This window comes from Mya arenaria, chromosome 10, assembly GCF_026914265.1.
Source record: "Mya arenaria isolate MELC-2E11 chromosome 10, ASM2691426v1".
In the NCBI taxonomy this organism is placed as follows: domain Eukaryota; kingdom Metazoa; phylum Mollusca; class Bivalvia; order Myida; family Myidae; genus Mya; species Mya arenaria.
Genome location: NC_069131.1, coordinates 61152568 through 61172499, shown reverse-complemented (window position 1 = coordinate 61172499; position 19932 = coordinate 61152568). Strand labels below are relative to the sequence as shown.

The window sequence follows — 19932 nt, the reverse complement described above, 5'->3', positions numbered from 1 at the left end:
CTTAATTGACATACACTATAGTTATAGTTATTCTTACATGAACATTGCAAAGACACACACCATGAGGAGACTTATTTATGGACAGACATCACACTTGACAATAACCATATACTAATAATTATCCTGACATTTACTTTACATAGAAATGAACCATTTGGACAGTTATTCAGGGACAAACATACATTGACATTATACTATAGTAATAGTTATTCTGACATGTACATGGTGATGACACACCAAATGGTGACAGTTATTCAGGGACGGACATAACATTGACAAGTCCAAACAGTAACAAAAATATGTCAAAACATGCACATACTGAGTCAGTCATCCAATTAGACTTTTGAAGGTACAAGCCCGACTTCTAACACTAATGCTTGGCATTAATTTTTTTATCAAGCCCTGCTAAATAAAATTTGGGCTGGTGTCAATTTTGACCACTGCAGTCAGCTAAATATGCCATTAATATATAATAATCATGCGCCAACCTGCAGATCATATATAGGCAAAACTGTTGTCTGTGTCATAAGAAGCTTACTAAATCTGAAATCTGGGGGCAGATCATGACAGTTTATATTGCATTAGGATGTTGAATGCGCAATTACAGGCAAAATACTTTCATGAAAAGAATAAATACTTTTAATAATAATGTTGTTTTTTCTCGACGTTTTTTTAGGAGGGCGGGGAGGCCATGAATACCGGAGGCCTAACCTAGGGTCCTTGGGGTACAAGTCTAAAATAATAGACGTGTTATACGGGTTTCTTCCAATCCCTAATGTCTAAACGGGTTTGTGTAAAAACCGGAGGTGTTTGAAAAATATTAAAATTGTATTAAGTGCAGTATTTTATGGTTGAAATTGATCATAAAGGTTTATATTCATAATTTACCATACATGTAAAAGAAGTTATTTTGGACAAAACAAGCATTTAATGCATTAAAACACATTTACCTTTCCAATAAAATGAAAGTTGACTGACACAGACAACACTTATGCCAAACGGAACAACTCGACCCAATCATAATTTGTCGGCCACCTCCGAAAAGCTTCGAGATAGACCGTCAAACTCATAATTATTTGTTGGATACTTATTTTTTGTGTACGAGACTAATATAAAATAACATAATCTGGTAATATTACTTGTTTTTATTATATTTAATGGACGCAATATGCTTTAACCCGGAACAACTACCCACTTTTGGTACAAAACAATTTGTACATTAAGGATTTGCCATATCAAAAATCATAAAAAAATCTGGGGTACTGGATCATTTGGTAGGGATTTTACCGGCAGTTTGTCCCCGCAGGACAAGGATTTTACCCGGGCTTGGCTTGTCAGAAAGCCAAAGTCCCCGCTTTTCTCCGGACCTGGGAAGGCTGTGATTACTGGAGGCCTTACCTAGGGTCCTTGGGGTACGGGATCATTAGGCAGGGATTTTACCGGCAGTTCGTCCCTGCAGGACAAGGATTTTACCCGGGCTTGGCTGGACAGAAAGTCAAAGTCCCCTATATTCTCCGGAACTGGGATAGCTGGGGAAAATGGGCCTTTGCCCGGGCTCAGCTGGACCGAAAGTCAAAGTCCCTGCCATTCCCTGGACCGGGGGGGGGGCGGTTATAACTGACTGGTGCATAACCAAGAGTTGTCCTACTTCTTAGCCACAGGTGCAAGTCACATAATCAATAATCGCCGTATATATGGGATAAGTGTATTAAGATATTCTTATTAAAATTGTTTGTGTCAAGTAGATCTACCTGTGTTCTTAGCTGATACATATTCAACAAGCCACACAAAAATGCAATTGAATAAAATATATATGACTTACCATGGAAGTTGGGATATATCTATTTTGCAAAACTTAGTGTCATTCAGTCATTCTGATTCATCGTTCTGCAAAGCTCGATGATTTTGTTTATCTTCTATGAAAAACAAAATAATTCGTCTGACACATTCGTAATTTTCCAGCATGATACATGTACCCTGGTATTGATTATTGTAATTGTATGTTTGTGTTAAACCGGTTTAAAGTCAGATTCAAGTACCAATAATTAAACAATTTTAAGTACCAATAATTAAACAATTTTAAGCAATATCATCTTTTTAACGTTACAACTCTTTAACGTCACGTATAATTTTCATTCCTGCAGTATTTTTAAAGACGGTTAAAAAAGGAAGATTATTTTTTTTTAAAGGTTACATTACACTATTTCATAAGTTTCGAAATTAGTTAAATTACCTATAATAAAATCATTTACATAACTAACATGGTTGTTATATTAAACATATAAGATACATATGTAGTAACATTTGTTTTTGCTTTAAATGAAGTGCAAAATCGCGTTTTAAATCATAAATAGTCAAAACAGGTTTTGCTGGGTTTTTCTCCCGTAAAAAAACATTCATAAAATTTCTGTTGTTCTTTAAATAAAAAGCAAGTATTTCAAAATCCTTAAACAAGTGATAATTAACATCATAACAATAATATAATAGCTTAGAAGTGGGTTTTTTACGGATTTCGCATTATCGGTAAAATCTTGGAGTTTTATCCCGCAGGAGAAAAACCCCGTACTGAAAAGCGTTTTTTTTTTGTTTCGCGTTATTTCACTTCCGGTGTCGAAGCATAATGCTCCTTTTGATATAAGATGCTGTTTTGAGCTAAAATAATTTGAATCTTGCATTATTGAAACCCCGCGGGATTTTCCCCCAGATTTTGAAAAACTGGAGAAAAATCCCGCGGGAGTGTGTAAAACCCTGTGTTTTTCTGCAAAACCCCCACTGGGGTCCGAAGTTGGCGGGTCAATTAGATAAACTTCCAAAAACATTTCGCAAACAAAAACACCAAAATCATACCTTAATGAATCCTTCTAACTAAAGTATTGGCCAGTATTCGATTACACCGTATTTAAAGGGTACTTTAGTTTGCGAAATCTAGGATTTGCAAACACAAATTGGAGGTCGTTTAATATTTTAAATGAACTATAAGAAGCTGTTCATATGAATGCTTACTAGTTTTCTATCACAAGCAGGGACGTATTAACCCCAACTATTGGTCATTCTTTCTAAAGCAAAGCCGACAGCCCAATGAAATGGATCTGAACGTTATTCATATCTGCGTGTAGATGATAGTTGATTCTGTTGTTGTTGTTTTATTATATATTTTAAGTTTGATGTAACCGCCTCAAGATTGTCTCTCTTAGTTATAAGTGTTTTTTCCGTAAACAAGGTAGCGATTTCTAATCGTTCAATGTAGTGATTTAAGTAAGTGTACAATAACATTAGGTAGAGCGCATTTGTTCAGAAGCTTTTGATTTACTCAGACACGGTTTTGATTTGACTAAAGTTTCGTAGTATCTAAGGTAAATATGGACAGTGTAAGACCCGAACGTTGTAGCCGAAAAGCATTTAACATATTCATTCAACATTAAATATTTAGATCACATTGAATTATTCACATTTGTTACTTATTAATACTATTCAGATTAAATAAGGTTGCATACATAATGTTACGTACCCGACCCACTAAAAGTAATTCTGAAGAGGTTTGCGCAAGCCGCAAATTCGTATTCTACCATTTCATGATTCAATAAATCATGATTCCTTGCACTTGCATAAATACTCGGATCAGCTCATCATTGGTCAGTCCGGCCCCAGTCGCTGGCCTGACCCATTGGAGTTGTAAGTGGTAGTCTGAAATGGGACTTCAGACAGTTAAGACTGCTGGGAATAAGTGGCACTCATTTGTTATATGAAAAATTTTGCTTCCCAATATTTCCTCTGCATTGGTGTTGGAAGAGTGACGTATAGTCTGGACAGAAAAGTAAGTGCTTGAGTCTTTTTAATTAAGAAAGCCAATAAAAAGATAATTGGATAATTTGAATGTTCATTATTACTTAATTGTAAGACTCGAATAATATAAATCATTTTAATAATCATGGTATTTAATCACAACGGCCTTGAAGCAAGAGAAAGCTTACATATATATATATATAAGACCACTTGAAATAGATCATACTAGATAATGGCCCCGTCAGTGATGTTTGAGAATAATCTGAAATACGTTAGAGTAGCTGATATATCCGAAAATAGTAATCTGTAATACATATATTAATGCGTTGCATCAATTTAAAGATAATTCCACTAAATGTCTGTACAATTTCAACTATGGTCTTCTAAATATATATGTTGATGATTCTTTTTCTGTTCCAGCTACTACAGCATACGATTGAGACACGATCTAAAGATGAAATAGAAGCAGTTGAACGAAATAAACACCACCTGAGTAAAAACAGAGCAAACGCCGATATTCCGGGTAAATTGCCAAAGTGGGCTAAAAGCGTGTTTATATACAAAATTTAGTCTCAATTAATTTTGTTCGTCTTGAAATATTATTCAAACATTTACACCGTAAATATGAAAACAATATACACTTTTAACACACCTGATGTTGATTAATTTTTATTCGTGTAGGTAATGAAAACAGACCAAGACTTTACCTGAATCTAAAACCTGGAGCGTCAGACTACATCAATGCTGTGTATATTCATGTAAGCGAGTTCCCTTAGTTGACCCATTACATTATTTTTAATTATTCAAACGGGTCGTTAAAAACCTGTACTTTGCCATCATGAACTTCGTCATCAATCAAAGTTGTGTCTAGCTTTTAGTGCGGTTCCCGCAGAATTTTGGATTGTTTTCACTTTTGACAGAGCTTCAGAATGAAGAAACGCTACCTGGTAGCACAAACTCCACTTCCAGAGACGGTTATCGACTTTTTGACACTAGCTGTCCAAGAGAGGTGTTCGTGTATCGTCAGCTTCGAAGCTGACATGGACAAACAAAAGGTAGGATACAATTTTATTGGAAGGATCGTATTAACGTCAGCAATTATTGATTAAAAACATTCACTGAGCCGGCCAATCAAGGAACTAGTTTAATGAATTATAACGTATGGTTATTTAATTAGATCTCGAACAGGCTTTAACAAAATATTTGTCGAGGCAACATACTCAATATCACACAGTTGAATGCTGTATATTTATAAAATGTTCGTATCAACATGTGGCTTCTCATAATTCAATACAGTATCATGCTATTTCAATTTGTTTGCAATCTCCTTCTTAATAACACGTGGTTCAGAATATTGGAATATACTACCCTGCGGCCAACCAAGAAGTTTTGAAAAAGGAAACATTCCAAGTCAGCTGCTCAAGAGAGGAAAATAAAACATTCTACGCAGAACGAACATTGACAATACAGCACAAAGGGGTAGGATGTAGTACTAACAAAAGTTTCATTGCTTCACTTACTTATCTTATCAGTTGCACACTGATATAAGGAAACCATAGAATATGATAATTCGTGTCCACTTATTGTCCACATACTTAATTTTATATAGTATGATTCCTGTTGTGACACTGGCCTATCAACTGCAATTTGCCGAAAAACATTATTTTCACAGTATTTGAACATTCAATACATCGTTTAAACATTTGCTAGAAAACATGTACATTGGTGCAATCGACAATTGTTTGTGTATTCAATGTCAAAAACACATTTTTTTTCAAAAAGCTAACGTGTAAATGAATGCCGTTTTAGACGAGCACTGATCGAACCATTCCACATCTTCAATTTACTGACTGGGATGAAATGGAGAACATACCACGGTCAACCACAAAGTTCCTGTCATTTCTGAACGTGATAGATAATGTCATGAAGCAGCAGGACGACGGACCGATATTGGTCCATTGTGTGTAAGTAAACATATGTCAAATGTTAGTTTCACCCTTTCAATTTGTCTTTACCATTCAACAACAAAATAATCAAAAGTCTAGGTATGCACAGTTTTGGTTGCGAGAAATCTCAAAATGTACCCTAAAGACGTAAACAGATGCTAAAACATCAGATGTGAATAAAGTACGTAATTTTAGGTAACACTTGGTGGGACTTGTACGTATTTCTAAGTTATTATAATCTGTTTCTCATGGCATGACCATGACAAATGGGATCGGTTATTATTATTACATAACTACATGCTAATTACGGTGAAAAAAAAACTTTAGTATTATTTGCAATCAAAATATCCTTAACACAGTGACGGTGCGGGCAAGAGCGGTCTGTTCTGTGTGGTTTCGTTGCTTCTCCACAAAATGGCCGTGGAACATGAAGTCAGTGTACTTAACGCTGTAAGGAAGGTCAAAACCACGCGAAGGCTAGCAATTCCAAATCAGGTAAATAATTGATCCTATCAATTAAACAATAACGAACAAAATATACTTCACATATAATATATCGTATCACTATTTTCTATTTGTTCGAAAAACTCTACACTTTTAAAGTGTTGATGGAAATGATGCCCAGTTCATTAACAATTGTCTAATAAGAAGATGGCATAGCTGATTTATGCTTCAAATAGATTTGCACTAGGCATTATTGCTAAATAATTGGAGACCTGTGTTTATTTGTGCTACCAGGAACAATTTGTGTTCTGTCATGGATGCGTCTTGGAATATCTTCGTTCGTTCGACGTCTACGCCAACTTTAACGATGACACCGGGCAACTTTAAAGTGCTGTCCTGTCGGCTGTCGAGTGTAAAACGGGAGATATTTAAGGATATAGACAATGTAAATAGTATTATGAATGTATGTTTGGTGCAGTGCACTGTGTTTACACCTATACAACATTGTGCAATTATTTGAAAGCTGACAGATGTTAGCTAAACTGTATTTAATCCATTACTGTAAATATATTAATATTATATTTGAAGTTATGAACAAAACATGTCCCGTAATCCATTTTATAAGTGTTTTGCTAAAAATGGTAAGCAAGCACTAACTCCCACTTTTGCATTCTTTATAATACACATCAAACGTATTTAATGTAATGGAATGCTTACTCTTTTACAGTGCATGTATGAAAAATAAACCTATTGCTAGTTTCTATTAAACATACACATACTAGTATGCACTGTTGTATTATTGTATGAATTGCCATTCATCCTTAATCATAGTACATGTTACACGATGTCATTGTGGTCTTCATGAGCAAATAGAAATAATTCAGAACTCAATTAAAGAACAAATATGTTAATATTTTAAACGTAAGTTATTCAACTTTTCATTGATAACACACTCAACCTTAAGTGCTATACATCATAACACTGAAGAAAGCAAGTTAAAGTATTCAACTACTTCAAGCTCGATTATTATTCAGACGAGATGATGATTTTTTTGCAATAACTTTGTTTCTGAGTTCATCATACAAGGAAACATACAAGAACTACAATAGCCAAATAGAAACAGACGCTACCATGTTTAATGTTAGATATGAAAAATTCAAATTCCATATAATATGTCATTGTTGTAATACATCCAAGGAACATTTAAAACAAATTTTTGACACCAATTTTGTCAGCAGAATTCATGTTGTCACTTTAAAGGCTATTTTATCTTAGAATTCATCCCCCCCTTAGCAAAACATCTTTATGAAGGTTTGGCATTATATTTTATGGACAGCCGTATGCCACTAAACCTGGTTTATGTTGAAACTTTTTGCTACTGAGCTTGTTTCTGTAGCTTTTTGTATAAATATTCATCTTATTTAGTTACATTTCGTAATGCTTTTAATACGTGCAGATTGCTCCTAATCACAATGCTCTATATGACAATCAAGATTGGTATGGAGTGGTAATATTTTATACAATTTTTAATGTTGTTTTACCCATTTCTTTTGCACGTACAAATACATGTATGTAATATATAAATATTTTGTATCAATTTCTTACCTTTTGACTAGCATGTACATAGCTTTGGTACTTGATATCATCCTTTAATGCTGTTATTGTTTTATTGTAATGACTTCACACCGATCTCCAAAACCGAACGTTTGAGTAAATTTGTGATCCTTTTTTTCAACGTATTTTTTCTTACTGATTGTTAATGTTATATGGACATGATAGGACGTTAAAAGTAACATGAAGAGATATCTGTGAACCTTTAAAAGAGAAACATACAGTACTATGATACATTATATATTTTGTATCATTTGGTCATTTAAAACAAGCAAAGTGTATTGAAAAACATCCATAAACACATGGTGATTTAAGCAAATTTTGTTTAACATTACATATGTGTGAACAATTTGTGAGATTTTCTTAGTGTAATTTCAACATTGTGTACATATGCCTTATAAGTTCCGTATTCCATGATATTTTAAGATACTCATTTACAAACTGATGGTATAAAATGTCTTTTTTCCCCCTTATTTTATAGCCATTACAGTGCTGTGAAAATTCTTCTTAACTGCTCTTCTCTTTGTTTTGTTTTTATTGTTGTCCACGATTTATATTTTCAGACAAGGCCTAAAAAAAAATTATGTCCGTTTTGGGTTACCAGACACTACCTATAAAAATTCGCCGACACTTACTATTTTTTCCGTTTCTGAGCAAAAACATATTCGTTAGCGAATTAAGAGTTACGAAGGACGGATAAATGCAGATTTTAATCAGAATTATTGTTTATAAATTAAGATAAAACAAAGTCAGGCAATGACAGTAATGTAGGAAACACTGCCATGTGCAAGAAAACACTCTGAACGACAGATTTTGAAAAAAAAATCCCTACCTTCCCCTTCCTAGAAATTTTGGGAAGGTTACCCTTAACAAACATTGTTTTTTGGCCCAATGAATGAATATGTCAATCATTTTTAATCAGAGAAGTTATATGATGTGCGTATATTCACTATACTATTATTGTTCTTGTGTGTGCAATGTTTGTTCAACATGATAGGTAATTGGTAGCTTATATTTAATTTTTCTTTATACGAATAAAACATTTCTATTAAATGTTTCCTAAACGTCTTTTCCGTTTCATAATAATACAATGAAAACTCCAGGAGAAATCCAGTATATAACGCGTAAATATTCCCGATACCAGCCATCAACGTTAGCGGACCCTCAGCGTTACACATATACCATGGCAGCATTCACCCTTATCTAGTTTATACGTACATACGCTCGTATTCTTTTACGTGATTTTGTTGACAGCTACATTCTCATAAAAAGTTCACGATCGAATCGAGGTAGAACCCAATTATGATGTCCTTTTTTAACGGCTAGGGATGCTCTCCTGTTTTGCAATAGTCATATTTAAGATGAGTAGTAATTTTGCTTTCGGTTCACTGTTTTCGAAAAAGGCACACATGTTTATACACTGTTGAAAATCCATCATTTGTTTGTCTCTCCTTAATCTCTCTTGACAGAAAATGGTCATAAAAAGCACGGCCAATACTAACTATAAGATCTCAAGTTTGATATTTAAAGGCATCAACCGCTCAATGGCAGTTTTTTTTTCTTTAAACAATTGTTATTCTTTACAAACCATACAATTATTTTAGAAATAAATAAATATGTGTCATTATATTATTTATCAATCTAAAAAACTGCAATGACATTGTAACCACTGAGGTTTGAATGAATGGTTTTCTGTCAATTACAAATTTCCCTGTGATAGAAAATATGCCTTTTTATAACAAACAAGCGTGGAGAACTTACAAAACTGCCAGGCAACAGGTATATACAGACAATAGTGTACGTTATTCCGAACAGTTCGAGGAAATGCATGGGATGCTATAGATTTCCATAAACAGCGTAGGCCTTTATACCATCAAATTGAAATTAATTTGTGAAATAAATACTAATGAAAGAGCCATCTTGAAGATAGCATGCTGATATTTAAGATAACAATCAGCACTGTATTTTCCTGTCATCTATGATGGGTATGTTGATGTACTGTGTAACTGTTCTGATTCGAGTATTTTGAATTTGAATCAAATATAAACAATACCAATTACAATTTAAGACTGGAATGTATTATATGGCCTTCACATAAGGTAAGCATGCTAATAAAAATTTCGTACACCATCCTGCATTTGTTGTTTTAATAAACAAACTGCAATAAAATCTTGTGTTATTATTACGTTAGGAGCCAAAATCATTTACGAATCAAAGACATTAACGCATCTTGGAATACTGACTAAAAATTATGTAAAATATCTCAATTCATAATTCTATGGTGACTTTTTCATCAATTTTGCTAATTGTTGTAGTGTAGTGTAGTAAACAGATTAATACAAAAATATGTCATGGCTTTATTCAACCAGAAACAAGATTTAGCATTTGTTAAATGTGCATATTGCCTATGGAAACTTATATTGTACAATGTTTGAGAATGTTCTGTCTGTTTTCATCTACACATTTACTTCATTACCGAGTAGTTACAGGAGGAATGAGCGTAAACTTTTATATAACTACTGAATGGATTAATAACAAGTCTATTCAATGTGTGTGTAAGTTTATTTATACTCACACTCAGGCAAGGTCCCTTCGGCAAGTGTTTCGATGAGAGGGTTAGTCAGTTTAGGTTTTTAGAGCATAGTACAAAGACGGAATGCAACCCTATTTAGAGTTACTTTTGTCTTTAACATGCAGACGAGTATAGCACTGTCAGACCGGACCACAGTTAATGTCTCACCCAGCAGATGATTAGTATTTGTTGAAGTGGTGCGGCGGGGGTTTCGAAACCGCTATCCATGGGATGACATTCTAGTGTTATGTCACAAGAGCACGGTTCAACCACACTGTATATTCAAGTAAACAGCAAGCTGATAAGTTACATGTCCATGCCAACACCATTCAAAACTGTAACGTCATAACAAAAACCTCATGAATGAAAATGTACGCTCCCGCTAAAGCGCTCATTCATAATCCTAATTAGTCAGTTGGTAGGAGCTGCCACGTTAACTTAGCACTTAGCCAATAACTTTCATTGCTTAAAATTTGTTTAAGAGCAGAATAATCAAGTTTAGTTTGGGTATTATAAATTTTACAAACATTACTATTCCAGCAGTCGCTATTGCTCCCTTTTAATAAATGAGTTTAAATTGCAATAAATTAACTTTAACATTTATACTTAATGTATCAACTCCATTGATTGTTTTATCTTAACTTAAAGTACCACCGCTTTTTTTCATGGATCCCTTTAATTTATTTTGGAAACGAACGCTCCCATTTGATTAATTCAAAATGCTTGAACTATACCCTTTATATGAATATCACCGTAGTGATTATATTTAACTTTAATCCTTGTATTCAAAACAAAATTTGATTTACAGAGTGATAGGCAAAACATTTGTTTTAATAAAAATAATTTAATAAAATATCCAAACTTCTTTTTAGTAAAATTGAATTACTATGTTGAACTGCATCGGTTTATCGTTAGTTGCAAGGTAAAGTTCTGCTTTCATTATTTATATACAAAAAAAAAACTATTCATTTACCCTCAGTGTTTCTTTTTTCGTCTACACTTAACTTCCATATTGGAACGTAAATAAGTAAAAGATGCGTTACCTTGTTATAAGTACAGTAACAGCATCCGGATTAAGTTTGCAAATCCGGAATTTTTGCAAACTTATTTTTTTTATTTTTCACCCAATGTTTTTTTATTTTTGCATTTTTAAAATGTGTTAGGTAATACTAATAAGAGATATTTTTTGTTTCCTGAAATTTAATTTAGAAATATGTTTTTTTGGCATTTAAAGTCAACTTTTCCAATGGAAATCCCATTGGAAAATGGCCTTCCCATTGGAAAATGTGTTTTTCCAATTGGAAAATCAGCCCAACATTTTTTGTTGGAAAATTCTTCCACATTTTCAAAAAAGGAATTAGTGATTAATAACAATCATTATCATTAATGGTTAAAATGTTATCTAGAAAAAGTGCGTTTATAGTACTTTTTATCATTTTTTGTAAAAAAAAATCCCGTCGACCAATTTTTCCAATTGGATATTTCCCACAATTCAATATGGGAAAAGTCAGGAAATTGGTAAACTCCAATTGGAACATTGTCCCATTGGAATCTTCCAATTGGTAACATTGGCAATGGGCTTAATCCAATTGGAGGTTCTGGCAATAAATTTAATGGGAAAATATTTCAACTTTCCTAAATCTCTTAAAAGAATACCTATTTATTTATTTTGGAATATATTTGAAGTTTTGTTTTATTGTTTACCTGTGTCCTGACATTGTATCCATCCAATTCCAAGCTAATACTTCTGTGCCGATATCTTAGCGATAAGATTTAAGCATCTTTTAATGAATTTGAATGCAATAAATCATATCAAAAATTACCTGAAGTATTCTTACTCAACCAGTGACACAAATTCCAATTTTTAAATATCTTTACACTAGTTTCATCTCCTCAGACGCCATTTTTAATCGATTAAGTTGTGGTTACAAACGACTAAGAACTTATTCATTTTGGGACCAAAGCTATACTCAGTTTTACGCTTGAAAATGTTATTTCGGTTGTTAGTACCTTTACACAAAAAATGTACCATTTTCTTGATTTGTAATGAAGATGTAATTAATTGATGGAAATCCATATGAAATGTTTTACCTAAGATAATAGTTTATTTCATACACACTGTTCTGCAGGGGAGCAGGACCTTTCAACCCCAAGAGGCTTTTCAACCCTTCTAAAAGAGAACACTTTTCAGTTTTCAACCCTTAGACTTTTAAACCCCTATTTCAAAGACTTTTCAACCCCTACCTGTTTGGACTTTCAAACTCCTATATCAAAGACTTTTCAACCCCTAGTTGAATTATTTTAATAACCATATTAAAGACTTTTTAACTCCTAAACCAAAGACTTTCCAACCCCTATTATTTGGTTTTGAGCTGGTCCAAGCTAAACACCATTAAAAATGCTGGAAGGCATTTTAGAATGTTAACATGCATCATGTGCCCATGAAATGCCTTCCTCAAACAGTAATACTAGTATATGTTTTAGAAAAAAAATATCGAACTGTACAAAAATATAAGGCTGGTGAATTTTTCATTACAAAATAAACGCTATTGGTAATTAATGCCATGGTGTCACTTTACTACATACCCGGTAGTAGTATATAAGCCAGTCTTCCTACAAGATAGCAGTGAAGCAAATATACACATATGATGATTACTTGTAAATCATCTTGTATATGTGGAAAAAATTGAACTTGTTATCTAGCTGATTGTAAAAACACTTTGTCATTCTTAAAGGGACTCGTACCTCATTGGCACCAAATAATCATTTTCCAGGTAATGTGTCTGAAATGATTAGTTAACTCTTTGATACTGAAATTGCAGAACAAAATACAATGAAAGTATGAAAATAAAGTCTTGTTTTAATCAGGGGTGAACCTACGCTTGTTACGTCAAGGAAAAATAAATAGCATAACCACTCAGCAAAAGGGACTCATACATAATTTATGAATATTTTGATCATGCATACCTTGGAAGCAACATCTTTTATTTCGTATTTAAAACAAATCTGCTAAAGAACCACATTTTACAAACTACGAGCTATAACTTATACAATAAACTCATACCTGGTTGAGCATTTTTGAGGTAGAAATGAGGCACCCAAAATGCCAAGTACATATGCATGCATAAATATTGAAGCAATGGTTAACATCGTCGCTTAAGTATATCCCTCACGCATCAAAATTAATTTTGCAATTGCACTAGTGGCCAGAAGGAGGCGAGGGGGGGGGGACAACGTACCGATGTCGTCCAAGTTAACTTTTCGTTTCGAGGTAGGGGATACAGGGTAATCCAGAAGAACTGGAAAAAACAGGACAACCTTTTAGGTTGTGAAATTTGTGTAATTAATTTTTGTTTAGTGACACTGTTTTTCAAAATCAATACATACACATATTTAACAAACATCAATTGTGACTGATAAACCTTTAACTACATACTAAATGATGCATTTATTGAAAATATTTATTACTGATAACAAGATTGTAACCGTGTTTTTAATAGCAGAAAGCGCAAAAAATATTAAATGATTGGCAAATGCTTAAATATTTATTGTGGTCTACTATAGTCTCATAAGGTAGAAATACCGTGTGTAATGCTCATTTCTTTCAAATTTAACTCGATATCCTTCAAAAGAACCATTGTTTTCGACATTTATTCATCCTTTTAGGAATATTGAAACAATATTATTAATTGTGGTAAACCTTATCTGGGAGTACTTAAGAGTGCATCTTTATTACTCGAATGAATGAACGTTCAAACCGGTTTAACACAAACATGTCACAGTAATCAATACCATCTGCGTTAAGATGTCGGGGATGTGTTAGACCACAGTTACCTGGTATTTGGACTGCAGTTTTGGCCAGTCGAGCTATCTGATTGGGGCGATTCGGTCCCTTGGGTGATCTCTTGGTCTGAGAATTATAAAAAATGTGTTCGTGTACTCTATGATACAAATAAATAACAAATAATGCCCTTTTGGTCGTATATTTTTACATATTAAATATTTTAATATTTCATACAATTTTTATCATTCACAAGTTATGAAGGTTAGCAGATTTCGGATTGAGACACATGTGCAGAAATTAGCTCAGATCTACAAGATTTTTTCAATAAAACAACTATCTACCTCGCATGCATGTTCAGAAGGAATTTATCTCCAAGGTGCAATAGCGCAAATTTCTTAATAACTCGGCCGAGAATACGGTTTATTTACCGTCTCACAGATCTTCGCCAGTACTTTTGGGTATGCACACCGGCCGGACCCGGCATGCGCTTTTCAGCTCTTCGCGCGGACGGGAACCAGTCAAAATGGTAAACATCTACTGTGTTGAATCATCTACTCTGACAGACCTTCATAGTCTTGCTCATGGAACGAAAACATTAATGCAATTTTATTTTAGTTAGTTTCCTTTAATGCCTCATTTTGTCAAGACATACATGCTGTTCTTATATTTTTACATGAATATGTCAAGAAAATTATTCTAGAAATTAATTAGTTTTTATCGGAGACTTATGAAAGTGAATGATGTTTTTCAAATAAGGTTAGCGATACGGAGCAATACTAGGGAGTTTGCTCAGATGCTGATGTAATTCACACACCATTCTATGTCAGAGTAGCATCGTGTATTAATCATTAAATCCGGATTCTTTTGACCATAAAGGTATTATACACCACTTATGCACATATGAAATAATTGTCAATAAGGTGCACATCCTTTCGTATGTATTAACGTAATGAAATTCTACTGATATTACAAGGAATTAGGTAGATCATGCAATAAGGTTTGTTAATCGAATTAATACTGCGTTTGTATAATATGCGCAGTGTCACATTGATATAAATATTTTTTAGCATGTATTGTTTAGTTTGTGTACCTGATATAGGTTTACATTGTTTATTTTACAATGATTGTGAAAAAATTATTACAACATTATATTAATCACACTCGTTGGCACGATAGTATGCGATATTGTGGTTGTGTGTAGTGGGGGAAACCGGTTAGCCATAAACCAAACTCACATGCGCCTAGAACGGTTATCGAACCCGGGTAGCCTAGGTGAGGAGCAAGTGCGTTACCTATTGCGCTTACTGGTTAAAGTTTGGAGATTAATTGTACCTGATGGCAACTACTATAATACGAGGAACCTTTTTTTAGCACGTTAATGAATTCTTCAATTGATTTTCACTGTTGTCCATCTGGACTAATACGGAATTCGATAGGTTAAAAATTGTCAAGATATGAATTGTCATCATTTAGAATGTCATTTAGATTTTTAAAACTTAAATCATTATCATATTCAACAATATCAATTTTTTAGGGTTACAGTGCGAAATAAACAAATGACTATGTATAGTCCAGAGCAGCTTGAATTTTTGAATTTAGCTAGCAACGGACACAATATCATATTGACGGGACAAGGTGGGACCGGGAAGACGTATGCGATAAGGGCGATTGTTGCCCGTCTGATGGACATAAAAAATGTGGCAGTAACAGCGACCACCGGAATTGCGGCGACTCAATACACAAACGGACAAACGATCCACAGCTGGTGTGGATTAGGAGATGGAAGCATATCCGGGAAAGAGCTTTCAAACCTTATTCCAAAGGAAGAAAAATACTTGAAAGCACGAATGAGAATCGAGAAATGCGACGTGCTAGTTATTGACGAGTGTTCCATGTTAAGCCAAAAAATGTTCGATACCATCGAAAGTATCTGCAGAAATGTTAAGAAAAACAATGCATTCTTTGGAGGACTGCAGCTTATTCTCGCTGGCGACTTTTATCATCTTCCTCCTGTTCCAGATCAGTTGAATGGGGAGACAGGAAAGTTCTGTTTCCAGTCCAAAGCATTCTACAGCTCAGTGCCTCATCATGTTGATCTGAAAACAGTTTTCCGCCAAGAAGATAACAACTTAATACAGTCGATAAACGCACTTGAAAAGGGAGAATTATCAGATGATACAGCGCAATTTATAAATACTGTTACCAAAGACATTGATCATAATGAAGAAACAGTGTTTTTGTTTGCTACAAATTATAAGGCAAAATTACATAACCATGATCAGGTGATGAAAATGGAGGGTGACCTGAAAACTTATAAATCAAGAAATGAGGGAGACGCCTATTACTTAAACAGGTTTCAAGCACCGCCAATACTTGGATTAAAAATTAGTTGCAAAGTCATGCTAGTTACAAACTTAAGTGATCACCTGGTAAATGGCCTTACTGGTAGAGTAAAAGAGCTGACCGAAGATCATGTCAAAGTTCATTTCGAAATGGTAGACCAAATTGTTACGATTGAAAGAAAATTATTTGTTAAGTTCGATCCTGTTTCTCGACGGGCATTAGCAAAGCGCGTGCAATTTCCGCTAATATTAGCTTTTGGACTCACCATACACAAATCACAAGGAATGTCACTGAAGTCTATTATAATTGATTGTGAAGACGCCAAAATACCAGGCCAAATAGGTGTTGCTCTTGGTCGCGCTACGAGCTCTGAACAGCTTCAAGTGAAAAATTTCAAACCATCATTAGTATCGAAACATCCTCAGGCCATCAAAAACTTTTATGACTGTTCTTTTAAACCTTCATGCGACGATTTGTCATGTTGCAAGGCTGAATTCATTTCCAGAGACTTAGAAGTTGATCTGTTTGCTCCTTTTGATATAGACAATATAGAATTAACAGAAGACGAAGATCCAGACGACATCACTGGGCCGGAAAACTTTGTCAACGAGGATGAACCATCATCAGAGGAATTACCTGAATTTGGACCAAGCCCGTTTCCAGAATATATTAATATGAATACAATTGTTCTTGATGTTCGTAACGAATATGCTAATACTCCTTTCGAAAACAACATTTCAGCGTTATCTGATAATGTTTTGCAAAATGACAAAAAATAAATGAATGGTTGTGTCAGCAGTTTCTTTCCGTGAAACATGTTTCGGAAAGCAATTTCGAAGATGGTGAAAAGGCACAACAAAAACAAATTACTCGCTTTTGTACAGATATCAACAGCTATCTGAAAACTACCAAGAACTTTGAGTCATGCAAGGACCTGTTGTTACATTATAACGCCAGCGAATTACAAGAAGGGCAGTTTTTTTGCACGTCTATTTTGTTCAAGTTGCAATATCTTGAAATAGAACATAAATCATCACTTGTCAAGTTTGATTCAGTCATTAAAGAGCGGACAAAACCTTCTAAAAAGAGCGACGTTGGACGCGGCAACATCAGACACATCGGCGGTTATTGTGTTGCCAAATTGAAGTACAAATACCAAAAGAAGGTGCAGTCCGCGCTTTACGATACAAACAAGGTATCACAATTAGAAAATGCGAGAAAGAAGGTATTGTTTTTGTCCCATGTAACGGTCAGTTACTCTGATTTGACAGTTTCATCTACCAGTACTGACACATTGAAAACAACACATCGAAAACAAAATATTAGACAGAGTTTGACTAATATAAGTGACGTTACTTTTGAGTTCTTTGAAAAATTGAACGAAGCGATTCGCAATAGCGAAACCTTTTCAAATCTTCACAAGCATGGCGAGTTTTTGATTGAAAATATCAAGTCAAACATAGCAAACGACACCGAACTTAGAAACATCTGGATTACTTTGTTTGAAAATCTTGAAAATGATGCAGATCCAGTCATTGAACAAGCTATCCTAGATGATCTTTTCAACGAAATTTGTCAAAAATTTATATCTGTTTCAGCATCTAATTTTAGGAAAGACTTTATAACGCACGTAAAAGTGGTTAAAAGCAAGGCCCATAGAAAAAAGGTTTTGGAATCAAAGGAAAAGAAATCTACAAAGAAGGTATTAATGTCAGAAATAAAATCAGATAAATCGGATGGAAAATTGGCGTCACATTTACGTCTTAAGGCTGGTGTTTTAGACAATAATAAATATTTCATTGACAAAGTGTACACAAAGAAAGACATTCAGTTATTGCGTTCCGCTTATGAAATACCTACACTACAAAACATACGGAAGATCAAATGAATGGCACTTTGGTAAATGCAATAGAATTAAGTGAATGTATGCTGACCCCACATGCATGTTCGGCAAGTGAACCATCTTCTCATCTTGATGAACCTACTGGCTCTACAAATACCGATGAAAACGAACCAGAAATTAGAAAGGGTAAAGGAAAGAGATCCAAAAAGAGTTCAAAAAACCCAACTCAAACAAAAAAGAAGAAAATGACAAAAGATAAATCAGATGAAAACGCATCTGAATGTTGTTCAATATGTTAAAAGAAATATGACGATACACCAGATTGGATAATGTGTGACTGTTGTGAAAAGTGGGTTCATGGAAGTTGTGTTGACAAAGTCACTTCCGACGACTGGCTTAAATACGAAGGAGACGTTTCGTTTTATTGTCCATTCTGTCTTTAGCTCTGCCCAGTTTATTATCGCGCGTTTAGACCGTCTAGACAGCTTAATAAGCTGGGTAAGCGGAAACTATATTGTAATAATACATTTATAACAACATTGTATTTTGTATTACATTATCGGTTAACAATTGTACACACTGCATACAAGCATATTTGAAATAATCATAAACATTGTTAATATGCTATTTAATTTAATGCCTTAAACAAACGCATTAACTTATTCTTAAAGGCAACTTAATTGTCTTTATTTGTAAACAGATCAAGTGTAAAAAGGTATGAAATTGAATTTAATCGTTATATCATCATATTAGCGCTACTGACGTTTTTGGCTTAAAGGGGCTGTCTCAAGATGATAAAATAGCGGGGAAAAAATGAAATGGTCGAATAATGACATAAACTTGGCATCGATGTGTACAATGCATTGAAACTTACTAATTGAAGTACCAATTAGTTTACAATTTATTTAAGTTTAGGAGTTATTTTGTATTTTCCATATAGCTTAATTATGTAACCCTGTTGATGTAAGCCATGACAGCTCAGTAAGGAAGACGCTGGTCTTCAATTTTGGCGATGCGGGTTCGAACCCGGTCTCCGACACATTTTTTTTTTACATTTTGGTACTTTTTTACAATTATGACATCAAAGCGTAACACATTCTATAAGATTAATGTCCTGAGATTCGTTACAGAAAAAAAAAATTGGTGCAAATCTGTGACAAAGTCCTTTAAGCTTTTGTAAATTTTAGTGGTACCAAATTAAAACAAGGATTATTGCAGGCTACTGAAGTGACGTCATAATACCAGCTAAGGTGTCATTGAAATGAAAATAAGGAAGTCCTGGGCTGTTATTCAATAGTGGTATCAAATATTGGATCTAAGAACGATGTAGCTAATTGGATTGCTCGTTATTAATAAATGGCCAATAGAGTGAATGAAGTCAATGATGTATGACCCTGAAATTAAATTAAGTTGCATATTGAATGCCATCCCAGAATTACATGTGATTTTCGGTTTTAAACAAGAATTGTTTATCATAAAAGGGTTTTAATTCGGATATTGTTATTCTGTTCTCTTGGATTTTCGCAGTTTTTGACTTCCCACAGCTAGATCCTCGTGAAATCTGATTCTGCAAAAATCCACATTAGCCAAACATGACCTACTTCTT

The 19932-nt window shown here is 34.1% G+C and overlaps 2 protein-coding genes across 2 annotated transcripts in view; both read left to right on the top strand.

Annotated features, from left to right (window-relative positions):
- Positions 1-6560, top strand: part of LOC128204885 (receptor-type tyrosine-protein phosphatase S-like) — a 30147-nt gene extending 23587 nt beyond the window's left edge. Inside the window, exons 14-20 of the mRNA XM_052906287.1 lie at positions 4204-4306; positions 4465-4541; positions 4704-4838; positions 5134-5262; positions 5593-5747; positions 6089-6224; positions 6468-6560. Coding sequence (XP_052762247.1) covers positions 4204-4306; positions 4465-4541; positions 4704-4838; positions 5134-5262; positions 5593-5747; positions 6089-6224; positions 6468-6560 — 828 coding nt within the window. The remainder of the gene's footprint in view (positions 1-4203; positions 4307-4464; positions 4542-4703; positions 4839-5133; positions 5263-5592; positions 5748-6088; positions 6225-6467) is intronic.
- A 9142-nt stretch (positions 6561-15702) lies between these two features.
- Positions 15703-17262, top strand: LOC128204884 (uncharacterized). The gene has a single exon (XM_052906286.1). It carries the CDS (start codon positions 15703-15705, stop codon positions 17260-17262), a length of 1560 nt encoding a protein of 519 aa, XP_052762246.1.
- The last annotated feature ends 2670 nt before the right edge of the window (positions 17263-19932 follow it).

What these genes read in the sequence shown, in the direction of transcription:
- LOC128204884 (XM_052906286.1), top strand. Translation starts at nt 15,703, where the DNA reads ATGTATAGTCCAGAGCAGCTTGAATTTTTGAATTTAGCTAGCAACGGA.